The 26,898-nt window shown below is 60.0% G+C and overlaps 1 protein-coding gene across 8 annotated transcripts in view; it reads right to left on the reverse strand.

Moving 5' to 3' along the window:
• GSE1 (Gse1 coiled-coil protein) overlaps window positions 1–26,898 on the reverse strand; it is a 412,450-nt gene that overhangs the window by 39,577 nt on the left and 345,975 nt on the right. For 2 of the 8 annotated variants that reach the window (XM_029211852.1, XM_029211806.1), the window contains exon 1: window positions 11,579–12,523. The exons of 4 other annotated variants lie outside the window; for them this stretch is intronic. In XM_029211852.1, the coding sequence (XP_029067685.1) occupies window positions 11,579–11,585 (7 nt within the window). In that variant the 5' untranslated portion in view covers window positions 11,586–12,523. Of the gene's footprint in view, window positions 1–11,578; window positions 12,524–13,998; window positions 14,051–26,898 lie in introns of those variants that run through there. 2 more of the 8 variants (XM_029211816.1, XM_029211834.1) reach the window with 2 other exon arrangements.

The following is a 26,898-nucleotide window of genomic DNA, read 5'->3' on the forward strand; positions in this document are numbered from 1 at the left end:
CAGGCGGCGGCGGGGGGCACCACGTGATCCCGGGAGCCCGAGCGGCTTCATAATAAATTCATTATTATATGTGCCTTTGGCGTGTCCCGAGCTCGCTCGCACGAAGCAATTTTTCTTGGGGATGGGGGCAGGGGCGGCGCCTGGGAGAGTCAGGAAGGCCTCTGGCTCCCGGATGCACACGGGTGGCCTGCTTCAGGCCTTAATGTTCTCTTCCAGTGACGGCCACCCTCTCAGGTTGTAGGTTTCTAAGGGGACTGAGGCCTTTTCTTGCCCGGGGTCCCAGAATTGGACGTACTCCCCAAGGCTAAGGCCCCAGTAACCGGCGGACCGAGCCAAAGCCATTTCGTTTTGGTTTGGGGACGGCCGTAGCAGATGGCCTGGATCCTGACCCAGAACCAGAAGGAAGGACTGAGGAGGGGGATCGGGGGGAGGCCAGCCTGTGTGTCCAGAGACGACCCTGGCCGGGGAGTAAAATGAGTTAACGAGGCAGCTCATTTTACGACAAGGCTGCCATCCCCCGCCCCGTGCAGCCCTGTTGGTCAGCAGTGTTTATGAAGTGACTACAGAACGGGGAAGGCAGGCGCTTACGAGCTGCAGAAAGTATCTGGCAGGACCCCAGTCAATGGGAACGGGAGCCCACTCCTCCCAGAGCCAGCACCACGGCGTGAGCTGTTTGCAAAGCTAACTTCTGGAGTCCCCAGGCAGCCACGGCAGACGGGTTCAGCAACGCCCCACAGCTGCAGCCAATGGTGGGGGTTGGTGCAGGGTGGGAGCTGGGTAACATTTGGGGGTCCCCCCTTGCCTGCGCACTGCCACGTTAGCGACACCACTTGGGGGGCGGCTCTCCGGAGGCTGAATCCAGGTCCGGGGGTGAAAAGCATTCAGGACAGACGCCCACACATGGGAGTCCCTCAGGGCATGGGTGCCAGGTAACACCGGGAGGTGTGGGTGGGGCTGGGGCCACTCAAGCTGGTTCACGGGGCAGCGGCTCCTGGGTGGAGAGGAGAGCGAGTGGTTCTCTGCTGCCCGCGGACAGCGACGGGCACAGGGTTGGCGCCCGGAGCAGCCCGCTGACAGAGGCCTCCAAGGACAGCCTAGGGGTTGAGGTTCAAGGCCTCAGACGCTCGGGAGTCCCGGAGATTCCGGTGGATGCAAAGGACGGAAGTCAGGCAGCAGATGACAACGTTTGACGGCCGCTGCGTCTGGAGCAGCCTGGGACGGGGCAGATGAAGGGCGGCGGCAGCCAGGGGGTGGCAGGCGGCCTGGGGTGCGGGGCAGGCAGAAAGCTGGCAGCCCCGGGGAGGCGCACAATTAACACAAAAAAGGCTGAGAGACCGGGTCAAGGGTGGCACCCAAGACCCCTGGAGGTGGTCCTTAACAACGGCGTCAGCAGTAACAAGAAGGCCTGGCTTCGGCCAGAGCATCCCAATCACCCTTCACAGTAACTCCAGGAACAGACCCCCGGCAAACAGGTCACCCGAGGAGCCTCCTACATGGCCCGTCCCGACCCCCACTCTACAGATGGGTAAACTGAGGCTGGAAGAGTCATACCCTTGTCTGGGGTTGCGTGCTGAGATGCTGGGGTGGGAATCCAGTTTTCCTTGCGGCTATGCCAGCAATTTCCCTGTAAACGAGAAGACACTGGAAAGGACCCCCCCACCTCCTAGGGGTCACGTCCCATCCTGCAGGCCGCTGTAAGCGCCCACCTACATGCTGCGTCATTTCACAGGTGGTAGCAGGGAGGATCAGAGGTGGCACACAGCCAGGGAGTAAGAACAGACCTCACCTTGGGGCCACTGCACCCCCTGAATCCCACATTCCAGCAGCTCTGGGCTGGAGGGCACCCAGGCAACAACCCCAGGAGCGACTCCTTTGTGTGCCCAAGGCCCCTGAGCTAACCAGGCCGCCTCCTTACAAAGGAGCCCTTTGAGTGGAGCCCGGAGGCACGGGGTGCAGGACGCAGGTGGGGGTCAGAGGTCCCAGAGGACAGGAACCCAACCTAGCCAGGAGGCGGCGGCCAAACACCTCCAAGTTTCCATGGAGCGGCAGGCCAGGGCCGGCAGGTGGGAAAACAGGCCGGGAGGGCAGGGGTCAAGGCCAGGTCCTTCTCCCAAAGGGAGGAAACCTGACTGGGAGACCAAACTCTGAGGAGGACTGAGCCGCTGCTGAACGGGGCCCGCCCAGCCCAGGGCCCAGGAAGCCAGGTGTTTAGGCAGCTCCTGCCCTGCCCCTCAGGTGAGGAGAGAGGATCAGAGAACAGAAGAGCATTTGTCCCTTCAAACAAATTATTATTTTTAATTTCGGGGGTCTGCGTTGGGTCTTTGTTGCTGCACGTGGGCTTTTCTCTAGTTGCGGCAAGCAGGGGCTACTCTTCGTTGCGGTGTGCGGGCTTCTCATTGCGGTGGCTTCTCTTGTTGCGGAGCACGGGCTCTAGGCGCGCGGGCTTCAGTAGCTGTGGCGCACGGGCTTAGTTGCTCCGTGACATGTGGGATCTTCCTGGACCAGGGATCGAACCCGTGTCCCCTGCACTGGCAGGCGGATTCTTAACCACTGCGCCACCAGGGAAGCCCTGTCCCTTCAATACTGAGTGGGTGTTGACAAAGCTGTCTGTGCAGGGCGGGCATCTCCACCCGCACCCCCAGGCCCAAAGGGCACTTAGTAGGTCCTCAGCCTGCAGAACAGGTATGTCAGTCCCACCTTCACAGTGCACAGCCTACCAGATTCAACGTGGAGAAGGGGGATGCCTGGCCCCCTGCTCAGGCAGACGGGCAACTTCAGAGTCTCACATGGCAGGACCACCAGGAGTTAAGTCAAGGAATTGCATCCTCGGTTGGAAACCAGCCAGAAGATGGGGATCCGGGCCTGGCTCCCCCGCACCTGCTGGTGGGGTCCTGTCGGGTCCTCATGTAGTCTGAGCCTCAGTTTCTCCATCCGTACCTCGGGGTTGGGGTGGGGGGGACTAGACAGCAGGTGGCAGAGGCTAAGAGGGCTGCCTTTCATCCATCAACCTGTTTATTTGGCCTGAAGTCAAGACATGTTTAAATGTGAATCAACGGGGACTACCCGGGTGGTCCAGTGGGTAACACTCCGCACTCCCAATGCAGGGGGCCCGGGTTCGATCCCTAGTGGGGGAACATGCAGGCCGCAACTAAGAGTCCGCATGCCGCAACAAAGATCCCGTGTGCTGCAACTAAGACCCGGTGCAGCCAAGATAATAAAATATTAAATAGTAATATTAATAAATAAAAAATAAAATATTTTAATATTAAAAATAAAAATTAAAAAAAGAAATGTCACTCAATGGATGATATCTTAAAACTGGTTTCAAGTCAAAATGAAGATTTCCCATTTCCCTTGAAAAAGTAGGAGCCACCAACCATAATCCCGAGCGTGGCGACCATCCCTTCGTCTGTCCCTAGGTTGGCAACTCGCCAGAGTTCCCGCCACTCCCTACTGTTTAGGAACTATGTGGGTTTGGGTGATGAACAGGGTCCACAGGAGATTAATAAACGTGCGCGCGACCGGGATGCTCAGCACAGATGTTAGCAACACCTTCGAGCAGATTCAGCAGCAAGAGGTCAACTCCACCCCCAGCTTCCGGGGTGATCCCGGCACCTGTCAACCGCAGGTGGGTCCCATGTGAATCAAAGCCAGGACTTGCCTCGAGTTAAAAGATGTTTTTGTGGGGTTTTTTTGCTTTTGCAAAAGTTTCATTCTCACAATGGTTCAAAGTGACACACCAGACCCCCTGCCCAGAAAAACATTTCCACTGAATTCTGCACGTAGTTTGACCATGTTCGCAGAAGCCCATCTGTAAACCCCACAGGGGATATGTGTGTGTAGACGTGGCTGGCACCCACGAACCCAGATTATAGACACCTATAGCGAAGAATTCTTTACATATCAAACACCGATACTAACACCCTCCCCCAATATATTCTACCAGGCCAAGGGAGTCCAGGGTGTCAAAGGTAAAATACTAAGTTCTTACGGTGTTTCCGTGGTCCAAGTTCTAATGGTGTTTCCTCACCTGGGCTCATCTGCCATCTTCAAAGCCCTAGGTACCATGCCCAGACATCAGAAAATGCCCCACTGGAAAAAACCAACTACCCTGCAGCCAAAGTGGGCTTCAGAAGAGGACGACCAGGTAAAATTCCGCAAAAGCAGTCACGAGCCACCAGCCATGAGCTCCCTAGTCCCACCCCTGCCACACGCCAGGTCAAGCCAGCCACCTTCCTCTGGCCACAGCCATCGCCCACCAACTGCTGAGCAGCCAACTGCCTAAGCGTAAATAACCCTTCCCTTTCTCCAAAGAAACAAACAAAACCCCCTCCACAGCCCCAACTGGGAACTTGTAAGGTTCCTGCACCCCAGGCAGGATGCTGAGGCCAGAACTAGCTCTCACGGGTACCAGGCTTCACCCCCCAGGACTCTTGGGTCACATGGCAAGGAGCAGTGGGGTCTATGCCTGAGACCTGCCGTGGGGGCAACAAAAGCCGAGGCTGACCAAAGGGTTTTCCTCCCCTTGTGGGCAGAATGGATGACCTTGGAGGCCAAGGGCTGAGGGGCACAGAGGGGACCCCAGAATTGAGTAACTAAAGGTCTGGGTTGTACAGGCGGGCAGAAAAGCGAGTCCCTGCAACTCTCTCTGGAGGAATCTGGCAACATCTTTAAAGATGTGTCAAGCCTTCACGCCCAGCCCTCTCCCCTCTGGAAATGTAGCCAACAGATCAGTCCTGAGGTGTGAACACACCCATGGGGCGCTCGCTGCATGGAGCACGGACACGGCTGGAAACTGCAGCATGAAACCCTGAGGCCCACTGAGCGCCCTGGCTGGGGAAGCCCGGCACAGACACCACACCACACACAGTTCCTCCCAAGGAGAAAGGCGATGCAGTCCTGCTGGTTTCAACTTGGAAACCAGCTGTCTGGTTAAAATGCACTCCCCGGGCCCAGGTGACAGGCTCCTGGGACTGGCATCCCTACTAAGGAAGTCCTTCTTAGTTATAAGACACGTATTTAGGTGAAAACTGCACCTTAAAAAAGCTAAGTCGATGTGTTCAGAAAAGAGAAAAGCCTGGCCACCAATCTGATTTATTTTTTAAAATATTTTTTTAATTCATTTTTATTTCTTCTTCTTTTTTTGTGTGTGTATGTGGGGCTGCGTTGGGTCTTCCTTGCTGCACGCGGACTTTCTCCAGCTGTGGTGAGCTGGGGCTACTCTTCACTGCGGTGCATGGGCTTCTCATTGCGGCGGCTTCTCCTGTTGCGGAGCACAGGCTCTACATTCATGGGCTTCAGTACTTGTGGCTCACGGGCTCAGCAGTTGTGGCTCGAGGGCTCTAGAGCGCAGGCTCACTAGTTGTGGTACACAGGCTTAGTTGCTCCGCAGCATGTGGGATCTTCCCAGACCAGGGCTCGAACCCGTGTCCCCTGCACTGGCAGGCGGATTCTTAGCCACTGCGCCACCAGGGAAGTCCCATCAATCTGATTTAAAACCTACAATCTGAGAACACACTTCCACTCCCCTTGGGAGCCCACGCAGGGGCGACCAGAAATCCTTTCCAAGAGTCCACTGAAACAGGGCCCTGAGAGCCCACAGGGCAGAGCCACGGGGGCTGATCCTGAGCCTCAGTGTTCTCATCCCGTAAATGGGGGCAACTACCCTTCCCCCACTCATGAGGCGGCAGGGGCCGACCACACAACCTTGCCACCTCTGGGATGCAGAAGTCCCTCCAACACTGTCATCTGATGAAGAATTTTAGCTTCACCTGTCTTCAACTTTGATATCTAGTCTAGCACATCCCCACGTGTTTAAGCGACCAGAGAAAGACCACATACCCTATGTAAAAAAGTTACAAAAAAGCATTCAAAGACAAACGGACACCAGGAATTCAGTAGGACGAATCCGCTCACGTCCCCTGGTTTTCCATTTCACACCTATTACCAGCGGTCTGATGGCACGTAGGCAAGAGCCCCCGCGGAGGCAGAGGGTAGACAGACGAGCTCCCATGGGGCCCCCCGTTTCTCCCAACTAACAGTCAAAGGGGGGTAATCCCTACCCCACAAGCCAGACCCTCAGGGGAAGACAAGCAGCAGAGTGAGGACACAGCCCCACCTCACGTGTCACACGACGGCAGCCAGCCCTCTCGCCCCCCCAAACGGGCTCTGGCTCAGCTCAGGGGGAGAGGAGACCGAGGTGAGCACAAAGGAGGCCTCTGCCCGCCCCTGCTGACAGGCCTGGCCCTCCTCAGCTTGACGCGTGGATTTCCTTCAAGACGGCGTAACCTGACCAAAAAAAAAAAAGCCTGCCGATCGATTCCTTTTATTGCTGCCTGTGGTCACAGATGCGCCATCAGAGCGCAGGAAGGGCCGGGCTGGGGAGGGGCCGCCATTTCACCTCCCTCCTCCCCACCCGGGGTGCAATCCCACCCACTGCCACCAAGGTGCGCGGGTGGGGGCAACAAGTTGCTGAGCAAGGGGTGAGTGTGCGAGCACGTGATCAAGACCCTGGGGGTGGGTGAGGCCCCAGAAGAACACGTCTGGCTGCCGCAGCCCCAACAGGGGAGGGTCCGCAGGGTGATTTGGCACCTTGAGCCTCTGGGTCTCGGTCGGAGAAGTGGTCACCACCCCTCCCCACACCAAACATTGCCAAGGCCCGGGTCTAGGGGAACAGAGCCTTCTGGGTTTCACAAGTTAGAATCCCAGAGATCCTAGAGCCACTGAATTGGGAATGATCTGTGCACCTCTGACATACCCTTACACAAGAGCTCTCGGGCTTTATAAGAAAGCATTTAACCCCCGACAGCCCACGGACACGGGTGCCGCTGCTCCTCCCACTTTACGGACGAGAAAACCGAGGCCCGGAAGGAAAGCATGCGAGGTCATACTGGTCGAGCCAGAGGTGGACGTTAACGCCCTGGCCAGGAACTGACCACCATATCGACAGACACTTGGGGGCTAACCCCAGGCCCCCGAGGCTTTCAGCCCCTCCCGTGCAATGACCCATTGAGGGCAGACTGCGGCATACGTTACACATCATCTAAACCCTAACCTCTGAAAAAGCCTGTGCAGCTCCATCCTACAGATGGGAAACAGCTGGGGCTACTGATGGTGGTGGGAGGGCTGATGTCCTCATTTGCCCGTGGGATGCCCCCCACCCAGGTCTGGCCACCCCAAAGCCACGGAAACGTGCAACTCCTCACACATGTCGAGTCCTCCAGCTGGAGGAACCGGTTCCAGAATTGGAAGGCTTGGCCAGAGCTTCAGACAGGCACAAAAGCCACCCATCCAAATACAACTCTGCACCTGAAGGCCCCTTTAGGAGAAGGGCTTGCAGCTCACCGGGGGCAGGTAAGGAGTACTACCTTCAGAAGTGGACCCCAGGTTAACACAAAGCCCAGAGCCATCCAGTGACCCAGCGATGGGGTCGTGGGCACTGTTTCTCACCGCCTCCCCGGCCGGCAGAGGGCTACCCAGTCCCATGTATTTCTGGAGCGAACAGGGCACACTCTGGCTTCCCACGTGGGACCCCAGTTCTCCTTAAGAAGCATGAGCCCACCTTCCCCCAAGGAGAGGAATTCCTTGCCCACTCTGCCCCCTGCCCCCGGCAGAAGGCCCTTCTAGCTCAGCTGGGGGTTTATAAAATACAGATGTCCGGCCCCCACCCCTAGAGATCTGGGTCTTAACTGGTCACAGGTCCGGCCTGGGAGTCTGAAGTTCCCCAGGTGAGCCTAAAGTACAGCCAAGAATGAGCACTTGGTCTGGGGGCTTCCTGCCACCCGCACACCTCCTTCCTCAGTTAAAAGTCACCTCGCAGAGACCCCCCAGATCCAACCAGGACCCCACAAAGCCTCCAGTTCAGCCAGATCCCCTCTCTTCCACAGATGCCTGTGAGCTCTGGTCCCCCTCCCCCATCCGCAGCCCAGATGGGCTTCTCTCCAGGCCTGGCCTCCGTCCCACCCTCTCCAGAGGCTGCTCTCACTTCCCCAGGCCTGCGGCAGCTTCCGCTCTGAACCAGCTCACGGCATGGGGAAGGGAGGGGCAGGGGAAGGTGGTCTCAGGGACCCCTGGGATTTGCGGCTGACTGGAGAATTCCAGGCGGAAGAGCAGCCCCAGCAAAGACAGGTACAGGGCACAGAGCACGAACGCCCAATGGTTCCGTTCCTGCTGGAGCAGAGGCGCAAGCGAGAAGGCTAGGCTGGTGGGGAGAAGACGCTGCCGAGGCGAGATTAAAAGCCCCCCCCCCCCGCCGCCCCCCGCGTGTTCTGGCAGGCGTGCACAGGGCCGCTCTGGAGGCACCGGCGGTGTTAGCTGTGTGCATACCTCCCAGCAGCGGGCACGGGCCAGGTTCTTAGCAGGCGCTCAATAAATTCTCATTGACAGGAACACTCCCAAACGTCACCTCCCGCCTGTGGCCTCGGCCGGGGAGCAAGGCCAGCGTGGGGAAACCACACTCGGCGAGAGAGGAAAGCGAGTGGCCAAGCTGAAATGTCACCCGAAACATGGATCCCTGTAGCTTAGAAAAACAGCTCTGCCGGCTGAGGGGGGGAGGGGGTGGGACGGAACGGGAGGGGGGCCGGGCGGCTTTGGAGGTGCTTTGGAGGTTGCTGTGTCGCCCTAACAGGGGTAATTAACGCGCTGCCACCCAACCCCAGCCTGGCGTGGACTTCGAGTAACCCAGGCTGGGAATTCCAAGCCTTCGGATGGGGCCAGGAAAAACCTGCCTTGCTGGCTGACTCCACAAGCCCCTACGAGTTCCCGGGGCAAGAGCAGAGAGGTAGCGGCCAGGTCCTGCTCACCTGCGTTCTTCTGGGAAAGCAGGAGCCGCGGGCACCCACCCTTCAGGAAGGGGGCTGTGAGCCCAGAGGCCCTTCCTCCTTCAGAGAGGGGAGCGGGGACGCCACCTGCCAAAGGGTCAAAGGCCATTAGAGACTGAGTGGGCTGGGTAGGTGTCCGGCTTGGAGGTGCAGGACCCAGGTCTGCCACAGAGTGGCGCTGTGCGCAGTTGGCGGTCTCTTCCAGCCAGAGGCCAGAGACGCTGAACCCAGAGGCAGGCAGTGTCTTCTGCTCTGAAACCACAAGGCTCTCGCAGATCTGCAGCCCCTGACCTTCCCCGAGAGACAGGCAAGTTAGGAGGCCAAAGGTCTGCCCGCGGGCACGGTTTGGCAAAGGCCATGGGAGCTTCCAAAGGGGTCTGCTGCTTGCCGTGGGCTCGGGTGCTGGCCCCATGCTTCTCTGGGCCTCAGTGTGCCCACTGTTAGGGCAGATTCCCAGCCCCAGTCTGCACATTAGGATCACCCGCGGAACTCTGAGAACTCTCCAGGCAGGAGCCACAAACCCAGAGGCTGTAGCTTAACTGGGCGAGGGGGAAGGCTGGCCGGCAGCAGCTGAAGAAAACCCAGCAGGGGGCTCTCTAAACCCTTTTCAACTCCAGCGAGCCAGGATTCGGAAAGCTGTCCCCAACAGGCCAGGGCCTGGCCCCAGAGATATGACGGTGCCTGGAACCCGGACGGGCCTCCCAGCCTCCCCTCCCAAGGCAGGGCTGACCCCGGGTCGCTGGCCTGGCCGCTCACCAGCTCCAGACTCGCACCGCCCACACGGCTCACAGAAAGGAAAATCCGACTGTCAAAAGCCTGGCTGGCTCCTGCAGCCCCCTTCCCTCCTCGCCGCAGTGACACGAAATGACAAAGGCCAACCAGCACCCCCTCTCACCCAGGGGTCAGGACTGCGCTGACAGGGCCCCTCGTGAAGTATCCTTGTAGCTGTTATCACAGAGCCAGGCCTGCGGAGAGCTTCCGAGTCCCCGGGGCAGGCGGGGCGGTGACTCCCCTGCGAAGCCGGGGCAGCCGGGATGACACACTGCCCGTCAGAGCCTGAGCCCTGGGCCCCCGTCACCTGTGGCGTGGCCGGGCTGAGTCAGGCGGTGGCCTGAGCCTCAGGGTCTGGGCGGAGGCAACTCACAAACACGAGCTGAGCAACACTTACAGGCCCCGAGCTTAAGTAATCCTGAGGGCAGCCCGGAAGCAGCCTGCTCACCTGGGGGTCCCCCCACCTTCCCCTGGGAGGGGGGGGGCCGAATCCCAGGGGAGAGGGCCCAGCCAGCCAACCAGGGGACATCTCAGAGTGCCCCAACGAGACCTTCTGCCCTCCCGTCCCTCTGCCTGGAAATCGGCTTAGGCGGGGAGGTTCCCACCCAGAATCTGCTGGGTCCTTTGTTCCAGCTTTTCACAAAAGCAGCCCTTTTTTTTCATCCGGTGGTCCCGCTTTTTGTTTCCAAACCACAGCCTGTGTGGGCCCCAGATAAGGCACTGCAGGGGTTAACAAGGGTTTAATGTATTTTAGACGCACTCCCCAGACAAAGACCAGTTTACAAAACAAGAACCAAATCGACTCAACTCGGCTGGTATCCACCACCCAGCCGGCGGGCAGGTGCTTTCCCCGCGTGCGCACAGCCCTCCAAACTTAAAGCCGGCGCTCCAGCAAGGGACCCCGGCCCATCACGTGGGGTGTCGCGGCAACACTTCACCCAATCCGGGCGACCCCTTCTCCCCGGGACCTGCGCCTCAGTCTCCACTGCACACTTCTAAGTGGTCCCCTTGTCCCTCCCCCCTCCTCCCCAGCTCGGGAGGGGGAGCGGGAAGGGGGAGGTGGGAGGGCGAGCCCAACTCCCGCTCCGCCTCCACGAAGGGAATTTAATTAGCCTGCTGGAGAGGCAGGCGGGCGGGCGGCCGAGGAGGTGTCTCTGGTGCTGCAATATAATTGAATCGGCTCCACTCGGTCGGGCCACTGGCCGCCCATCAGCGCGGCCGCCGGGCTGGGGGCGGGGAGACGCATCCAGGCGGAGCAGGAAGGGCCGGGGAGGGGAAAAAGGACAGTGCGAGTGGGGGGCGGCGGATGCAATCACCTCCCACCTCCGAGGCTGGGGCAGCCATCTTCAGCAGGGGGAGGGGCAGGGGAACGGCTCCAACAAGCGGGGGGAGCGGAGAGGGAGGAAAGAAGCGCCGGAGCCCCGGGCGCGCCCTTGGGAAGCAGGGCGTGGGGGTCGGAGACCCCGGAGGCTGCAGTCCCGCCCTCCCGGCGGTCTCCCTAGCTCCGAGGGAAGGGGGAGGAGAGAAAGACAAAACACCAAAACGTGCGGCTCCGGCGGGCAAGCGCCCCCCCAAGCCGCCGCCAACACCTGCCGCGGGGGCGTACCGCCGCCCCCCCTCGCTCCCTCCCCCGCCGCCGCAAAGTTTTCACTCCGGAGCCGGAGTGTAGACAGCTCACCGAGAGCCCCCCAGCTCCCTTGCTCCCCACGCGCAGCACACTCTAAGCGCCCCTCGCCGAACGCAGCCACCGAGCGCGAGCCCCGCGGCGGCCCGAGCCCCCGCCTGGAGCCCGGACGCCCAGGCTACGACTCGCCGCGGGCGGGGGGACCTTTGGTCGCAAGCCCGCCCGCCTGGCTCTTATCGCCGTTCACACTCCGGGGGAAGTTGCCCCGGAGCCGTTGGCTGCCGCCCCAGCGGAACCCGCGAACTTGGAGAGGGGGGCGAGCGCGGAGACCGCCCCCCGCCCCCCGCCGGCGCGGCGCTCTCACCTTTCATGCCAGGGCCCCGCAGCTCCGCCTCGCCTGACACATGCTGGAGCCACCGTCGCCCAGTGTTTGTCTAAACTGCTTATCTCACCCGGGGCGGCTGCGGCGGCGGCGGCGGCTCGGGCCCGCTGGGGAGGTGGAGCTTCCGGGGCCCCGGCCAAGAAACACCTGCTGCTGTCGCCGCCGCCGAGGACACACCCAAGCGCAACGCCGCCCACTCCCGGGCCACTGGCTAGCTCCCGGCTCCCTGACCTCAGCCAGCGGGAGGTGTCGGGTTTCAGCCGCAAACACACACGCGCGCGCGCACCGACGAGCGCCCGGGTACACCCGCGCGGGCACACGCCCCTCCCCAGCCAGGCCGGCCAGGTGAGCCGAGGACACTAGGAGGTAGGGGAAGTGCCACCCTCAGGCTCCCGGGGGCCCCTGGCTCGCCTGCTCAGAGGTCCCATATACACTGGTGTCCAAGACTAGGCACTTGCTTCCAAAAGTAGGGAGCAGTCACTTGCAACACGCCCGCCAAGCGAGGAGCGCCCCTGCGTCTCACGACCGCTTCCCCGGCGCCTAGAACAGTGTCTGGCACAAAGCAGGCCCAACAAGGAGTGGACGGATAAACTCACGTGCTCTAGAGACCTTTTGGAGGAAAACTTTCTCGGAGCCGGTGTCTGTGTTGGGGGAGGGGAGGGAGATACAAGGTCGGCTCTGTGCGTTTATCTTCCCCAAACCCCTCTTTCGGCCGCACCTCGAAAAGGTTGAATGTTAAGAACTGGGGCCTATGTTCCTTCCTCCCTAAATTCTAGGAACTCCGCCTTCCCGTATCGTTTGAAAGAACTTTTGGGAAGCCCACAGGGCAGGGGGTAGTTCTTTAAAGAACCCACGTCCCAGCGGCTGGAGAGCCCACGGAGGCGCCATTCCGCCCGGGGGGTCATTAAGTAGCTGGGGTTGCGGTCACAGGCGAGGCCGCCCGGCTCCAGAAACTGGCACGACCCACTGGGCCTGCGGCCCCAGAGCAACGCCTCCCCGTTCCTGGCACCCACCCCCCCCACCTCACCCAGGCACTTGACAGACTAGAATGACTCAGGGAGCGTCCTGAAATTCCTGGGCACCCACAAGCGGCACGGCGAAGAATGGCGGGCCCCAGCCACCCCCCAACGCCGGGCTCCGCCCCGCCCCCACCGACGGCGAGCGCAGACGACCAGCCTCGAGCCCACCCCCAGCGCAGCCCGCGTCTCCCGGAAGCGCCGGGTTAATGGGCGCAGGCCTCGCCCGACGCCCCTGGCCCTGGCGCATTCCGGCGCCCGGGGCTCCGACCCCGCGCGTCCGAAGCTCCCAACGTTGCTCGGATGGCCCGGGGTCTCTCCCCGTACATCCTCTTTTGAAAATCCTCTACAGCTTTCATACTTTTGAGCCCAGAGGCAAACCAGTACCCACTCCCCGCCCCACCCCCCGCCCCAAGCGGCCGCCCTTGCGCCGCGCTGCGGGTTTCAACTTTCGGCCGCCGGTGCCAGCCCGCGCTTCTGCCAGCCCCAAACCTGCCCCGGGACATGCCCGCGCCGCGCTTGGCAGGCGCGCACGCAGCCGTCCCCGCGGGCCCAGCCTCCCCCGCCTTCCCTCCTCCCTCTCTCTCCCTCTCTCCCTCCTTCCCCGCGCCAGTCAGGATTGCGACGGGAGGGAGCGCTGGGCGCCTGCCACCCCCCATCCATCTGTTCCCGATGACGCTGGCGGGCCTGGAGCAGTCGGAGCCCGCGCCAGCGGGGAGCAGAACCCGCCTGTGTGCCCGCTGGAGGACTAGGGGTAGGGCCCAGACGGGCGCCGCCAAGCCACCCACTCCCCTGCTCCACCTTCCACCGAGCGCACGCGGATCGGCCCCTCGCCTTGCACAAGGCTCCTGGCCGACCACAAACGAAAAAGGAAACGGACCTGCGAGGCCGAGCCGGGGGCCGTTACTGGCTTCTACCTTTGGGCGCCGGCCGGCCCTGGCACCTCGTGGGAGGGGCGCTTTCGCTTCACCACCCGCCTCGCTCCGGGCCGCGCCTCCCTCCTGCGGGCCTAGGCCTCCGCCCGACGACGCTTTAATTTACGCACCACACGGTGTCTCCGCAGCGCGGCCTCCGGTAATTTATCCTTAGCAATGGCCGGCAGATTCACCGCGGCCGGGACGCGCAGGAGGGGGTGCCTCCGTCCACGCCGGGAGTCTCGGGGAGGGGGAAGGGGAGGGAGGAGTTAGAGAATTCAACAACGGGCCTAGAGCCTGAAAAACAAAATTAAAAACCTCTGGGGGCGGTTCCAACCCTTTCCCACCTGGGTTACAGGCTGCGGGGGGAGGGGAGTAACTTACAAATGAAACTACTCGCACCTGGACCGGAGTCTCCTCCCAGCCCTGTCCAGGTCCCTACACCCAGGCCCCACCTCCCAATCTCTCTCACCAGGACGAGGTGCTCGAGTTTATTTCCCTTCATCCCTGGGGAGGCCCTCGTGATGGTGGTGGTGGTGGTGGTGGTTTGGGGCGGGGGGTCAAGTTCTTCCACCTGTTTGAGAAGGACCACGATGGCCAAACATGAAATTTTGTGGGCTAGTTTTTAGTGTTGGCAGATCCCTCCCCTGTAGACATCTGGTTCCACTGCGTTGCGAGAGGGGTAGCCTGATCCCCGTTTCACAGATGAGGAAGTCGAGGCCAGAGTTGCTCAAGGTCACGTGCATGCTGGTGCAATGGGAGCTGTGCTGGGAGAGGCTCACACCTGCAGTCTCCCTTTCCAAGAACAGCCCGCGGAGGCTGAAGGGAGCTGCAGGGATCCCCAGCGACCGCCGGGGGGCAGCAGCGAGCTGGCCTGCGCGCCCTGGCCCAGAAAATGCTGGCGGCCACCAGGGGGGCTGGCAGAGCGGAGATGGATGACGCTCACTGTCAGCGCGCCTGGCCTGAGGAAATTAGTAATCCGGGAGCACGGCCTCTGAGTTTAAGGGTGGGAATTGCTCTCCTGCAGCCTGCGCGCGCCCCGCTAACGAGGTTTGTAGCTGGACTCAATTTCCCGCCACTCTGGGCTCAGGCTGGCCGCCCTCCATTTCCCTCCGGGGCCGTTCGTTCCCCTCCTGGTGGCAGCTCCCACCCCGCAGCCATTCCCAGCCCTCCCTGGGCAAAACGCTCCTTCTCTGCACCTCCTCTCCCTCATTCCCATATGCCTGGAAACCGGGCAGAAAAAGAAGGTTCAGGGTAAAAGCAGAAGTTTTACCCAAGGCCAGGGTCAGTTCTAAGGTGGGACGTATGGGGACGCTTTCCAGAGTGGGGACACCTGCCCTGATGACCCTGCTCACCAGGTTCCTGCTTCCTTTTCTCCAGGGGCAACGGGGTGCTTGGTGGGTGCCTGCCCGCGCCCCCAGACTCAGGTCAGTCTGAACCGTGCTTCCTGGAGCAGGAAGCAGAAATCAGAAAGCCCTCAGTTAAGGAAAAGCCCCAGGAGCCCCGTAAACATACCCCCTGAGGCAACTGACAAGGGATCTGCCTGAAAGAAAGGCATGCCTCTAACCAACACGGTGGGCATTCAGTCACTCAACAAACACACCAGCCTTCCAGATACAGAACTGTAAATGCCAGGCCCCGGGGTGGAGGGTGGGGGGTAGGTGCTGACAGGAGAAGCACTTCAAGGCAGCAAGGAACTGGAAAGACAGGAGAGCAGGTTGGCAACTCACCCATCACCACTACCACCACCTGGGCACCTACTAGTCAGGTGAGATTCCCTGGAACGGAGGCACCACCGAGTCCCAGCACGGATCCAGCCCCTGGCCTATGAGGGGCCCTGGATACCAGGGAAGGGAATCCTGCGTCCTGCTCGTTATCACCTTGCGTCCTTTGCGGTCAGCAGGACTCAGGCTGTGTCGTCCACCCGAACCAGGTGTTCTAGCACATAAGGGCTGCACGTCACCGTCATCTTCCCATCACCCCAGCCACCCCATTCAGCACCTGATTGGCAAACAAGCGTCAGGGACCTGGACGTCAGTGTGGGTGTGAAGGGAGGTCCATTTCTGCCATTTACCAAACACCTAACACGTGCCAAAGCTGCTCAGCTCCTGTCATTTAATCCCCTCGGGCCCTGCAAGGCGGCCTCCTGACCTCCATCACAAAGCCCGGTGAAGAGACCAGAGAAGGTTAATTAACTTGCCTAGGGCACACACATTCGATCCAAGCCTGATCCAGACCCTGGTTGTCCTATACCAGCAGCATTTCTCTGTAGCTACCTGCTGTAGATGTATCAGGGCCGGGCAGGGGCAGCGGGGCGGGGGGAGGGGGGGTGTCGCAGCATCTCCAACTGGCCGTCCTGGTGTCCGAAAATCAGCCTCCCTTCCAGGAGGGTTGGGGGACCCACCACCCAGAGCCCCGAGATTTGCTCAGTCCCTCTGCATGTGTGCTCCACTCACCCCAAGGCTACCAGCGCAGAGGGTACCCCCAGGCGCCTCAAGGGCTGAGGGACAGGGGGCCTGCCCAGCCGCCCCCTCCAGCCCCAGCCCCTCCTGCCCTGCCCTGCCGCCAAACCTCCATCGCTTACACTCCGAAGTCCCCTTTCTCTCTCCAGCCAGCTATCACTGGCCCAGAAATCCTCTCCATTCTTCAAAGCCCGGCTTAAATCTTATCTCTTCCAAGGAGGTTTTTCCCATCCCCGCCTCTGGAATTCTTCTCTCCAGGCACTGCGTCCCACTCCTAGATGCTGATCGCACAGGGCAGCGGTCGTGGATAATGGGGGCGTGGGGGAGAGCGTGTGAAATACAGATTCCCAGGCCACCCCACGGAGCTATGGTCTGGGGTCAGGGACAGGAAAGAGCACACTTAGCAAGAGCTGGGGGCAGGACTGGGGGTGTCTGGGCCTCCCCAGTGATTGCTGGAGCCCCAGACTCCCCTCCCCACACACCCCCAAGAGACAGTGGGTACCCAGAGGGGAAGGGACTCTCGTCTCGTAGCAGTGACACAGCCCCAGCCTCTGCACGTTCACATCTCACGCAGACCCGCAGGAAGGATAAAGGGAAGGAAAACCATGGCAGCTCTCTCCCCTTCCCCCTCTGCCCTCCCAGGGAGGAGCCGGGCTCTCCAGGGACACAGGGGCACATCCAGGCCTGGCCTGGGAAGCCTCCACCGACTCGCCATCTCAGCCGGCTGTCCAGTAGCCAAGGTCACCCCCAAGGAACACGGGCCCAGACGACCCCGGTGGACGAGGTGGCAGGAGTTGGCCTCTTAACCCAGGGCTGCCCCGACACTTCCTGCCCTTTCAGTGCCGGCCTCAAAGCTGCACCCCCCTCACAGCTGCACTCCTTCACAATCAGTTAACAGCTGTTTTGCATAGATTTTCAATTCTAATTGCCCGGCTTTGTGAGCCGCCGAGCCCCGGTGAATGGGGAAGCCGCAGCGCGGCTAGAAAGCAGGCGGGGAGGGGCGACACTCCAGAGCGACTCAAAGGAAGCCAGTGTGCGCGCCAGGCCGGCTGCTTTTATTTTTATTTTCTAATAGAAGAATACCCACTAACTGACCCCGCTCCAGCTCCTGCCTCTTCTCCTGGAGCCCAGAATCTGAAGGGTGCCCCCCACCCAACCTCGGGAGGGATGCCCACTCCCCTCCCCCCACCCCTCCCCCTTCTGACCCACCCCCGACACAGTACCCCGGGGGGCAGCTTCCAGCTCCAGAGGCGCTGCAGGAGCCAGCGCTCCCCTCCCCCTCCACCCCTCTAGCCCCCCAGGCTCTCCAGTACCCAGATTTGGGAAGCTAATTGGACAATAAAGTCGAGCAGCAGCGAGGAAACGCGCTCTCTGGAGACAGCTGGCACCTATAAAAGAGAAATATTTGCATTTAAAACCTTTCAACTTTATAGGGCAGGCCAGGCCCAGGCAGGGGAGGATGCATGGAGGGGGGTGCTCGGACTCTCGGGTGGGCGGCGGCGCTGGGGGGAGACCTCACGGGCTGCTGGGGGTCCATGGAGGCCCTGGGGCTGGTAGTTCTGAACTTCTCTGCCACCGGCGACTCCCTGCCCCCTCCCAACGCCCCTGCTACTTCCTGCAAGATACCAGCCATGCACGCAGGCCTGGGTGGCCTTGCCACGGGTTGAGCACAGACCCTCCTAGCTCCCTGCCCACCCGGGAGCCCAGGCATTCCGTGGGAGTCCTGAGGCCTTTCCAGGCCAAGCACTCGGGGCTGGGGTCCACACCCTCGTGGTGGGCCTGCCTTGGCCCCTGCCCATCCCCCAGCCACCTTGGCAGAGCTTCAGGCTACTCTCCCCAAGCCGTCGCGTCGCGTCGCGGGGAAGTGGCCCCCAGGCTGCAGCTTCCAGCAAGAAGACAGTCTGCCAGAAGGCCGGGCTCTTCCCCACGCCATGCACACCTAAATGTGCAGCAGGGGGAGCGTGCTTGACCCCGTCTGTATTCAGAGCCCCCTGGGGCAGTGCCACCCCATTGCCCGGATGGAGAAATGGGGGCTGGCAGGGCCCCTCCCCCTCCAGGCTGCTGTCTGGGGTTGAGGGGGCCGGGTCTTCATTTCTTCGCCTGCCTAGTTCCCACTTTTCATATTTGAGAGAAACCTGGCCGCCGTTTCCTACTGTCAACATTTGTGATGTAAAGCCGGGAGAGAACATGTTCCTGAGTGGTCTTATTTTAGCAGGCTTTCATGAGATCTCAGCTCCGCGGCCCGTCTACCTGGCAGGCCTGCAAATGAGGGGGCGTGCAGTGTAGACTCCCAGGCTCTGCTTTCCAGGGCAGGAGCAAACTTCCGGGGGGGGGGGCGGCAGCAGAGTATGTGGCCGAAATCAACGGCACGTGAGTAATTTTCAACAATGCCAATTAAGCAAACGCCACACCAGAAGCATCCCCTCTGCCCTGGAGCATCGTGTCCTCACCACTTCTGCTGCCATCAGGAAAACACTTCCAGTCCCAGCAGTGCCCGCTCAGCTCCTGGGCCACGTCCTGGCTTGGCGTTCAAGGCCCCGAGCAGCTATGAAACTGTCCTGCGGCTTCACCACTCTCTACCTCCAGCCACGGAACCCCCACACCCTCGGCAGATCTTTTCACCATCTCTTCCTAAACACGACTTCCTGATCATCTTGGTGTGAACTTCATTCCAGGTTCATCCAAAAAACAAATGTCAAAACATGGCTTCTGGGAATTCCCCGGCGGTCTAGTGGTTAGGGCTCCACGCTGCCACTGCAGGGGCGCAGATTCGGAGAACTGAGATCCCAGAAGCAGCATAGCTCGGCCAGAGACAAAGCAAAACAAAACACGGCTTCTGAGAGCGCCCACTGGCATGTGGGAGGGAGGCGAGAGTGGAGGGGAGAGGGGCAAAGGACAGACACCGGCCTGGGCCTGAGTGACGGCCACCCGGCCGGGCAAAGAGCCACCTTGCTCACTGTGCACCACTTTTGCCAGCTGTTGACGTGCAAGCAGCACGACCCCTTCCCCAGCTTTAAGGTGAGGATTAAACAAGATAATGAGCTAGAAAGAGCCTTGCATCGTGCCTGGAACACAGCTGGAGCTCCACAGAACGACTTACATTTGGCCTGCGGAGGAAGTGGATGAGAAGGAGACAGCAAACAAAGTTTTACAAGGAAGCAGACGGGCGGGCAGGGAGGCCACATCGGCACTGGGGGGCATCAGGGCCTGCGACGGAGTCTGGGACCAGGCAGCGTTGGGCTGGCCTGCTCTCTCGAAAGGCCTGGCCTTTGGGCACAGCCCTGTGCTGGCTTCAGGGTCAGTTCTACTGGCTGGTCACCTGCAGGGTCTGTGTAGCCAGATGGATGGCAGGAGAGCCAGAGAGAAGTGTGGGACCCAGTGGGCCACCAAAGGTTCTCGGCTGTGTCATTTTTTTTTTTTTTTTTTTGGGGGTACGGGGGGCTCTCACTGTTGTGGCCTCTCCCGTTGCGGAGCACAGGCTCCGGACGCGCAGGCTCAGCGGCCACGGCTCACGGGCCCAGCCGCTCCGCGGCACGTGGGATCTTCCCAGACCGGGGCACGAACCCGCGTCCCCTGCATCGGCAGGTGGCCTCTCAACCACTGCGCCACCAGGGAAGCCCTGTCATTTTTTTAAATGCTGACAATACCCAGTCCTGACTTCCTTTTCAGAGATGTGTCCTAAAAATTACCCAGCCACCCCAAGTGTCCTCCCACAGATGACTGATACACAAGTGTCCTCCCTCAGATGACTGATACACAAGTGTGTGGTCTGTCCATACAGTGCATTATTCAGCCTTAAAAGGACTGAAGTCCTGACACTGACTCCTATGTGGATGAACAGCGAGGCCTGAAAACACACACACAAAACCTTGGACCTGAATGTTCGTGGCAGCATATTCAAAATGGCCAGAAAACGGAAACAACCTACATGTCCAGCGACTGACAAGGGATTTTTAAAACCTGCGGTCTATCCACACAATGGAATATTACTCAACCATGAAAAGGAAGCAGGGACTGATCATGTGACAGCGAGGATGAGCCTTGCAAAAACAGTAGGCTGAGTGAAAGGAGCCAGACACAGATAGCCACTCACTCAGTGTATGAGTCCATCCAGAGGAAAGTCCAGAACAGGCCAGACCACAGGGACAGAGAGTACGTGAGTGGTTGCCAGGGGTCGGGGGAGTGACTGCTGACAGATACAGGGCTTCCTTTTGGGGTAAAAAAAAAAAACCCGTCTCGCGACAAGGTAGAGGTAATGGTTGCACAGCTTCGCGAATGGATTAAATACCACTGAATTTGTTCACTTTAAAACGGTTAATCTTACATTGTGTAAATCTTATCTCAATTCAAAAAAAAAAAAAAAGATCCAATGTGAAGGCCCCCCCCACCCCGCCCCCTGCTTGATGTTGGGACAGGCAGGGCCTGCAGTTTCTGGAGAAGCCACCACGCAGATGCCCCTGAGACCAGCATCCCCTGGAAACTCCCTTTCACGCTGTTCTGTTCGCGACTCTCAGGCAGTATGAGGGAAACCCGTCAGGTTCAAGCGTTTCTGTTCCCAGGGCGTTTTTCCACGCTCGGCGCCGACCCTCACACACACACAAGACACACTAGGCACTGTCTCTCTACAGGCGGGAGGGACCTCTGCGCCCTCGAGGTGGGGGGTTCGCAGTGTCCTTCCCCCATCTGTGTTTTTTTGTCCCCATCAACAGTTCTGCGGCCTCGGGGAGGGCAGGCCTGGCCCCGGCGAGTGCTGAGCAGCTGGAGGTGAGGACGCCGAAAGGCACACACCTGTCCCCGGCTCCCGCCACCTGGCCACTGGGCTGGAAAGCGGCCAGTGGTGGCCTGCAGCAGGCCTGGGGGACAGGAAGGGAGCTGGGGCGGGGGGGGTGGCAGCTCCCCTCCAGGGAAGCTAAGCCCGCCAGAGATCACTGGTGACAGCGGAGTCCCCGATCCTGGACCCCTGACCGGAAGCCAGAGTGGGCCCTCAGTGGCGGGGAGGCCACAGCGCCCGGGAGCCCCTCACATCCGCGCTGGCAGCAGGCACACTTCCTCCTTCCGAGCCTGGACACCCAGCAGATGCAGAAATCAAGGTGGTTCCCTCAAGAGCTTCTCAGGAACGACCCTTCTTTGTAAAAATTAACCACGTGGGGGCTTCCCTGGTGGCGCAGTGGTTGAGACTCCACCTGCCGATGCAGGGGACACGGGTTCGTGCCCCGGTCCGGGAAGATCCCACATGCCGCAGAGCGGCTGGGCCCGTGAGCCATGGCCGCTGGGCCTGTGCATCCGGAGCCTGTGCTCCGCAATGGGAGAGGCCACAGCAGGGAGAGGCCCACGTACCGCGAAAAAAAAAAAAAGAAAAAATTAACCACCTGTCCTCCACCAGGTGAGGGGCTTTCCTTTCTCCTGGTCTGTCAGCTCAGAGAATAGGGCGCCTGGACTCCCAGCCAGGTGGCCACACAGGCCACAGGCCCAGGGGAGCCCTGGGGCAGCAAGTCACCACGAGGTCTGGGCTGATCTGGGTGGGACAGGGCTCAGGGTGAAGCTACAGGACCCTGCCCAGCAGCAGGAGAAGGATATGTTCTAGAACCCAGGCTGCCGAGCCTGCAGGGTCGCCACTGACACCCACACCAACTTGAAGGGATCCTCAGAAATTTATTTCAGGGGCTTCCCTGGTGGCACAGTGGTTAAGAATCCACCTGCCAATGCAGGGGACACGGGTTCGAGCCCTGGTCTGGGAAGATCCCACATGCCGTGGAGCAACTAAGCCCGTGCGCCACAACTATTGAGCCTATGCTCTAGAGCCTGCAAGCCACAACTACTGAAGCCCACACGCTGCAACTAATGAAGCCCGTGCGCCTAGAGCCCATGCTCCACGAGAGAAGCCACCACAATGAGAAGCCCGCCCACCGCGACGAGGAGTAGCCCCTGCTCGCCGCAACTAGAGAAAAACCCGTGCACAGCAACCAAGACCCCATGTAGCAAAAAAAGAAGGAAACTTATTTCAGGTCTCCATTCCCCAATTTTCCTTGCACGTTTAAAAGCTTTCAAAGTTCTTTACATTCGAATCGCCCTGGAAAACCGACATCTGTACAGGCCTGAGGATTTGCACACGTGTGTGCAGGGTGCTTCCCCCACCCCACGTGCCCCGCTCCACCTGGCAGGAGCTGGGGCTCTGGGAGCTAACGTTTGTTGAGTGTCTACTACGTGCTAGGCCTGGCTCTCGGGGCAGGAGACTAAGGCTGGGGTTTGAACCCAGCCCTCATTTAGACCCACACTCAGTCAGTCCTCCCTTCCCCTGCACTCCCCCACTCACCATCCTTTCAGGGTGGCCCTGCTCCTGACAAATTTCTGGATTCATTATCTACTGCCTGTCATTAAAGTCCCAAACCGTCACTTGGACAATCAAATCCCAGATGCGTCTATCACTTGCCAACTGGGCAAGTTTGGTGTGGGCAGATGACCAGTCCTCATGCGACCTCGGCACCTCCCGGCCAGGCCAGGGACCCCAGGGGCGAGAGCTCAAGGCTGGGCCCCATCTCCACTGGCTCACGGAGGCTGCAAGGACCCGCTTGCTCAACTCTCGTTGCGTTTATGTTTTTATAATTTGGCCTCACAAATAGAAACAATCAAGGAGAAAGGATTTCATTCAAAGTGTCGTTTTCACCGCTGGAAGTCCCGGTGGTCATGGCCGCTGCCCAAGATACTCTGGGTGTCTGCAGGGGGGCCCCAAGTGGTAGGTCGGGTGAGGGCGCTGCTGCCCGGGGCGCCCCTCTCACCTTCTACCTGTTTGCTCCAAGAAGGGCCTTTGCTTTCTTTCCCTCCTGTGGCTCTGCAGCCTCGGCTGCGAAGCCCCCATCCCTGAAGCACCTCCTCCCAGCTGCATGTCTCCACCTGCCATAAAGGCTGCTCTGCTGGCCCAGCCCCTGCTGCCTGAACCCCCGGCTCTCTGCAACCCAGACCCTGGCCCAGTCCCACCGCGACGCTGCCCGCAAAGGCGCCCAGAGCCTCCACGTCCACTGTCTCCTCACTGTGCCCTCCTGACAGGCCCCCGGGGCCCCTCCTGGGCTGCCCTCCCCCCAGCCCTCTGCCCTCACCTCCTTGGGCTCCTCCAGCCGTCAAGACCTCAGGGTCCCGTTTCCCAGGTCATGCCTTGCGAATCCAGGTACCAGCCAGCCCACGTCTCCACCCTCCCACGCACAGGCCTTTCTAGAAGCGGCTACACGCACAAGGCCCCCGCCACACTTTCCCATCCCAGCTGTGCCCCGGCCCAACCCTCTCTCGACAGCGTAATTTAGATTAAGAGCCCCTCTCCTTTCCTTACCTTCAAGGCCAGCTCTACCTGCTACTGGGGGCACCCTCCCTGGCCCCTCCTAAAGCTCCTCTGTTTGCTGCTGACCTCTTCCCTCAGGCCCCAGCTTAAATTCCACCTCCTCCAGGTAGTCCTCCGGGATGCGGCTCTAACCTCCTCTAGCGGAAAGGGACCTTCTCCCTCCCACGGGGGTAAATTTCAAATTCTTTACTTTCTGCCCTGGGCTTACCAAGGCTGAGTCAATGGTGGAGAGGAAACAGCCGTCCTTATTTCTGGACCTTCACAAGCCCTTAAACAGATGTTTGCTGAATCCATCTAAATGAGTTGAAGGAGCCCCTCTGAGGACTCGAGCCCTCGTTAGCAACAAACGCTGTGCGCATCCCTCTTCCCCCAAAATAAACTCAGCCCAAAACAGGAACCTCCCGGAATATACAGCCTCTGGTTCTAGAATGCTGAGCGCCTTTCCAGGGCAGATGAGGGCGGGTTTTCCCCATCGGCCCTTCTCGGATCCTACATCGGGCGATGCCACGCCAATCCCTCTCCCTGAGAGTAGTTAAAAGTATTCTGCAAAGAGGCACCAGGGAAGCAAAAGCTGGGTTTTTTTGTCGCTGTTTTCTTCGTCGAAGGCTCCCACATGACCTTAGAGGGAGCACACAGAGGCACGCCACTGGCACCTTCCCAGCTACACACCCGGCCATCCCCACTCAACACCAACCTCTCACTCAGAGCGCACAACAGCCTCCTCTCCCAGGAAGGACAGGGACACTGGAGAGAGCTCTCAGCCTGGCCTTCACCGTCAACTCGGGATGACAGCTCCCAGCCCCTCCTCTTGGCCCACATATAGGACTCCTGGTGGCTCCCTCCCCCCCCCCCCGCCCCCCAGCACCCAGCTCCCCGTGCAGACCTGCCTGGCTAGCAATTTGAGCCCAGGGTTAGCACAGCCGAGCTCAGGACTTCTATTCCTGGCTCAGCCGGCAAATTGCTTCGTGACCTTGGAAAAGTCCCCACGCCGCCTGACCCCATCTGCGAGCACCGTTAATAACGCGAGGTGGGACGTTAGAGCAGGCCCCGCTGGAAGCCACATCGTTTCGAGGTGACCCCAGTGTCTCTCCAGCCGGCTGTTCAGAGCCCTCGGGGGAAATGCTTACACAACACCTGGAGGCCCTCTGCGCGCAGGGAGCCAGGGCACACGATCAAGGCCTCAGACGCTCCCGAGGGGGGTGGGCCTTGCCCGCTTGGGTCGGGCCTATCACAGCGGGGAGGGCGGCCACCCTCGCTTACAGAGAGGAGCGCCTCAGAGCCCTGCCCATGGGCGGGGGCGACAAGCTCACCTGTCTCGCAGGCGACAAGCTTGTGAGCCTCACAGGCGGTGCTGGGCCGGCTGGGATCTTAGGAGGAACAGGAGGGGGGAGGGGGAGGGGGAGGGTCCTGAGCTAAGTGTTCCTCCCAGCGCCTCCAGCTGCCCACTCCTGGCAACTCTTCAGACGCAGAGCCCACCAGAGAGGTGAAACGCAAGAGCGCGTGGTCACAGCTGGCCAGATCGGGCCCTGGGCAGGAAGCCGGTTCTCCAGACTCACCCCGCTGCTCTTTCTATTAACCCACAATCTCCAAACTTCACTTTCCACAACAAGATCAGCAGGGGTCACGCCCTCACCTCCATCACCCACAGACCAAGCTGGGGGGGAGCCCAGGAATCCACGTTTTCAACAGGTAGCCCCGCCCTCCTCCCCTGAGGGAGGTGCCCCGGGGCTCCCTCTTTGAGAACCACCACATTACCCCAGCCTCTGTCGTCTGACTTGTGGAGAGACCTTCTTTTAAAAAGTAATTTGGGGCTTCCCTGGTGGCACAGTGGTTGAGAGTCAGCCTGCCGATGCAGGGGACGCGGGTTCTCGCCCCGGTCCGGGAAGATCCCACGTGCCGCGGAGCGGCTGGGCCCGTGAGCCATGGCCGCTGAGCCTGCGCGTCCGGAGCCTGTGCTCCGCAACGGGAGAGGCCCAGGTACAGAAAAAAAAAAAAAAAAAAAAGTACTTTTAATTTATCTCTTCCCCGCCTCTCTCCCCCAAAAGGATTCGAAGCAGCATTACCAACCTCTGATATGGAGACGTATTTATTATTTTTACGATTTCTGCAGGAAGCTCCCCGGAACTCGAAGGGGAATTATATTCAGAGAGAATTGGGTCCCCAGCGTAAGTCAACATTATTCGTTTAACAACTTCTATCGGCGCATGGAGGTGTGAGCGGGGCCCTACCCAGAGACGTCTCCTGTGGTTACGGGAAGATTTAATTCACGACATCCAAGAAAAATAATTAGGGGCAGTAGGAGGAAGGAGGTTGCGTGCAGGGGCCCGCAGACACTGCTGTTGCTGACGCCACCCGCTGCCGGTTACCCCAAGCATCCCCGTGGCTTCGATCAGGGGCTGCAGGGCCCGCTCTGGGCAGGTCTCATGGGGCACCCCACATGCAGACGAGGAGGGCTGGCACCGCCGAGCCCGTCTGGACAGAACTCTGGGGAGGAGGGATCTCCATGCTCATTCGGACCAGCCAAGCCACCCATCCCCAGCGCTCAGCTATTGGGGGAGCATCCCGCATGGGGGGCCGCCCAGGAGCCCCTTTCCCTCCCCTGGCCTGAGCCAGGATTCTCCAAGAAGGCTGAGGGAGCGGGGTGTCCAGGTGAGGGGGATTAGGTGTCCCTGCTCAGCTATTAGCAGTGCTGGGGCTTTCTTAAGCACGTTGTAAATTATACTGGAGAGTCCTGAAAGATCAAAGTTGGTTTTTAACCTGCGTTGTCTTTTGGAGGTAGGACACAGAAAACCAGACCCTGCTGGGGGCAGGGGTGCTCCTGTGAAAGCCGAGGCCTGCTGGTGGGGGTGACCCAGGCTCACAGCATGCTCTCCACCTCCCCACGGTGACCCGGCTCTAGGGGTGGCCCAAGCCAGCAGCCTGATGGTCAGGGCAACGATTTACGGTGGAGAGGGCACAAGAGGCAGGGCGGGGGCTGTTGGGAGTGACCGGCCCAGACCTGGTGCTGACAAATCCCAGTGCAGCCCACAGGGACCCAGAAAGCAGGGATCTGCTACAAAGAACCTTCTGGATCATTGTGTCCAGGCTCCCCTCTTGAGAGATGAGATAGTGAAGAAACAGGAGGTGGGACACATGCCTGGGAGGAGGAGAGAGTGAGAGAAAGAAAAACATCTTCCCTCACACACCGCTTCGCCCTGAAACTGTATAGCACCGGCTCCAAGGAACCACAGCCATTTTTATGTTTTATGTTATTAACAAGCCTAGGGAATACTACATATCTATTTTGGCCCACGTCTCACCTTCCTCTGTATCATTCCAAGACAGAAGGACACTCCCTCTTCCAAAGGTCCGCAAGTCTGATCTCTACAGCCCAGAGAGATTAAGTGATCAAATCCAAGTCACACAGCACCACAGACAAGGTGAAATTCAAATCTGATTCTCAGCTCAGTCCTCCCTCCCCTATCAGGAGAACCCAGGAAAATCTAACTCGAGGCCAGTAACGGCTGAGGACGGCCCATCTTTTAGTTATTTAAGACCGCCTGAGGGACGTCCCTGGTGGCACGGTGGTTAAGAATCAGCC

The sequence above is a fragment of the Monodon monoceros genome, unplaced genomic scaffold (genome assembly GCF_005190385.1).
Source record: "Monodon monoceros isolate NGI ecotype Baffin Bay Population unplaced genomic scaffold, NGI_Narwhal_1 Super_Scaffold_10, whole genome shotgun sequence".
Lineage (NCBI taxonomy): Eukaryota > Metazoa > Chordata > Mammalia > Artiodactyla > Monodontidae > Monodon > Monodon monoceros.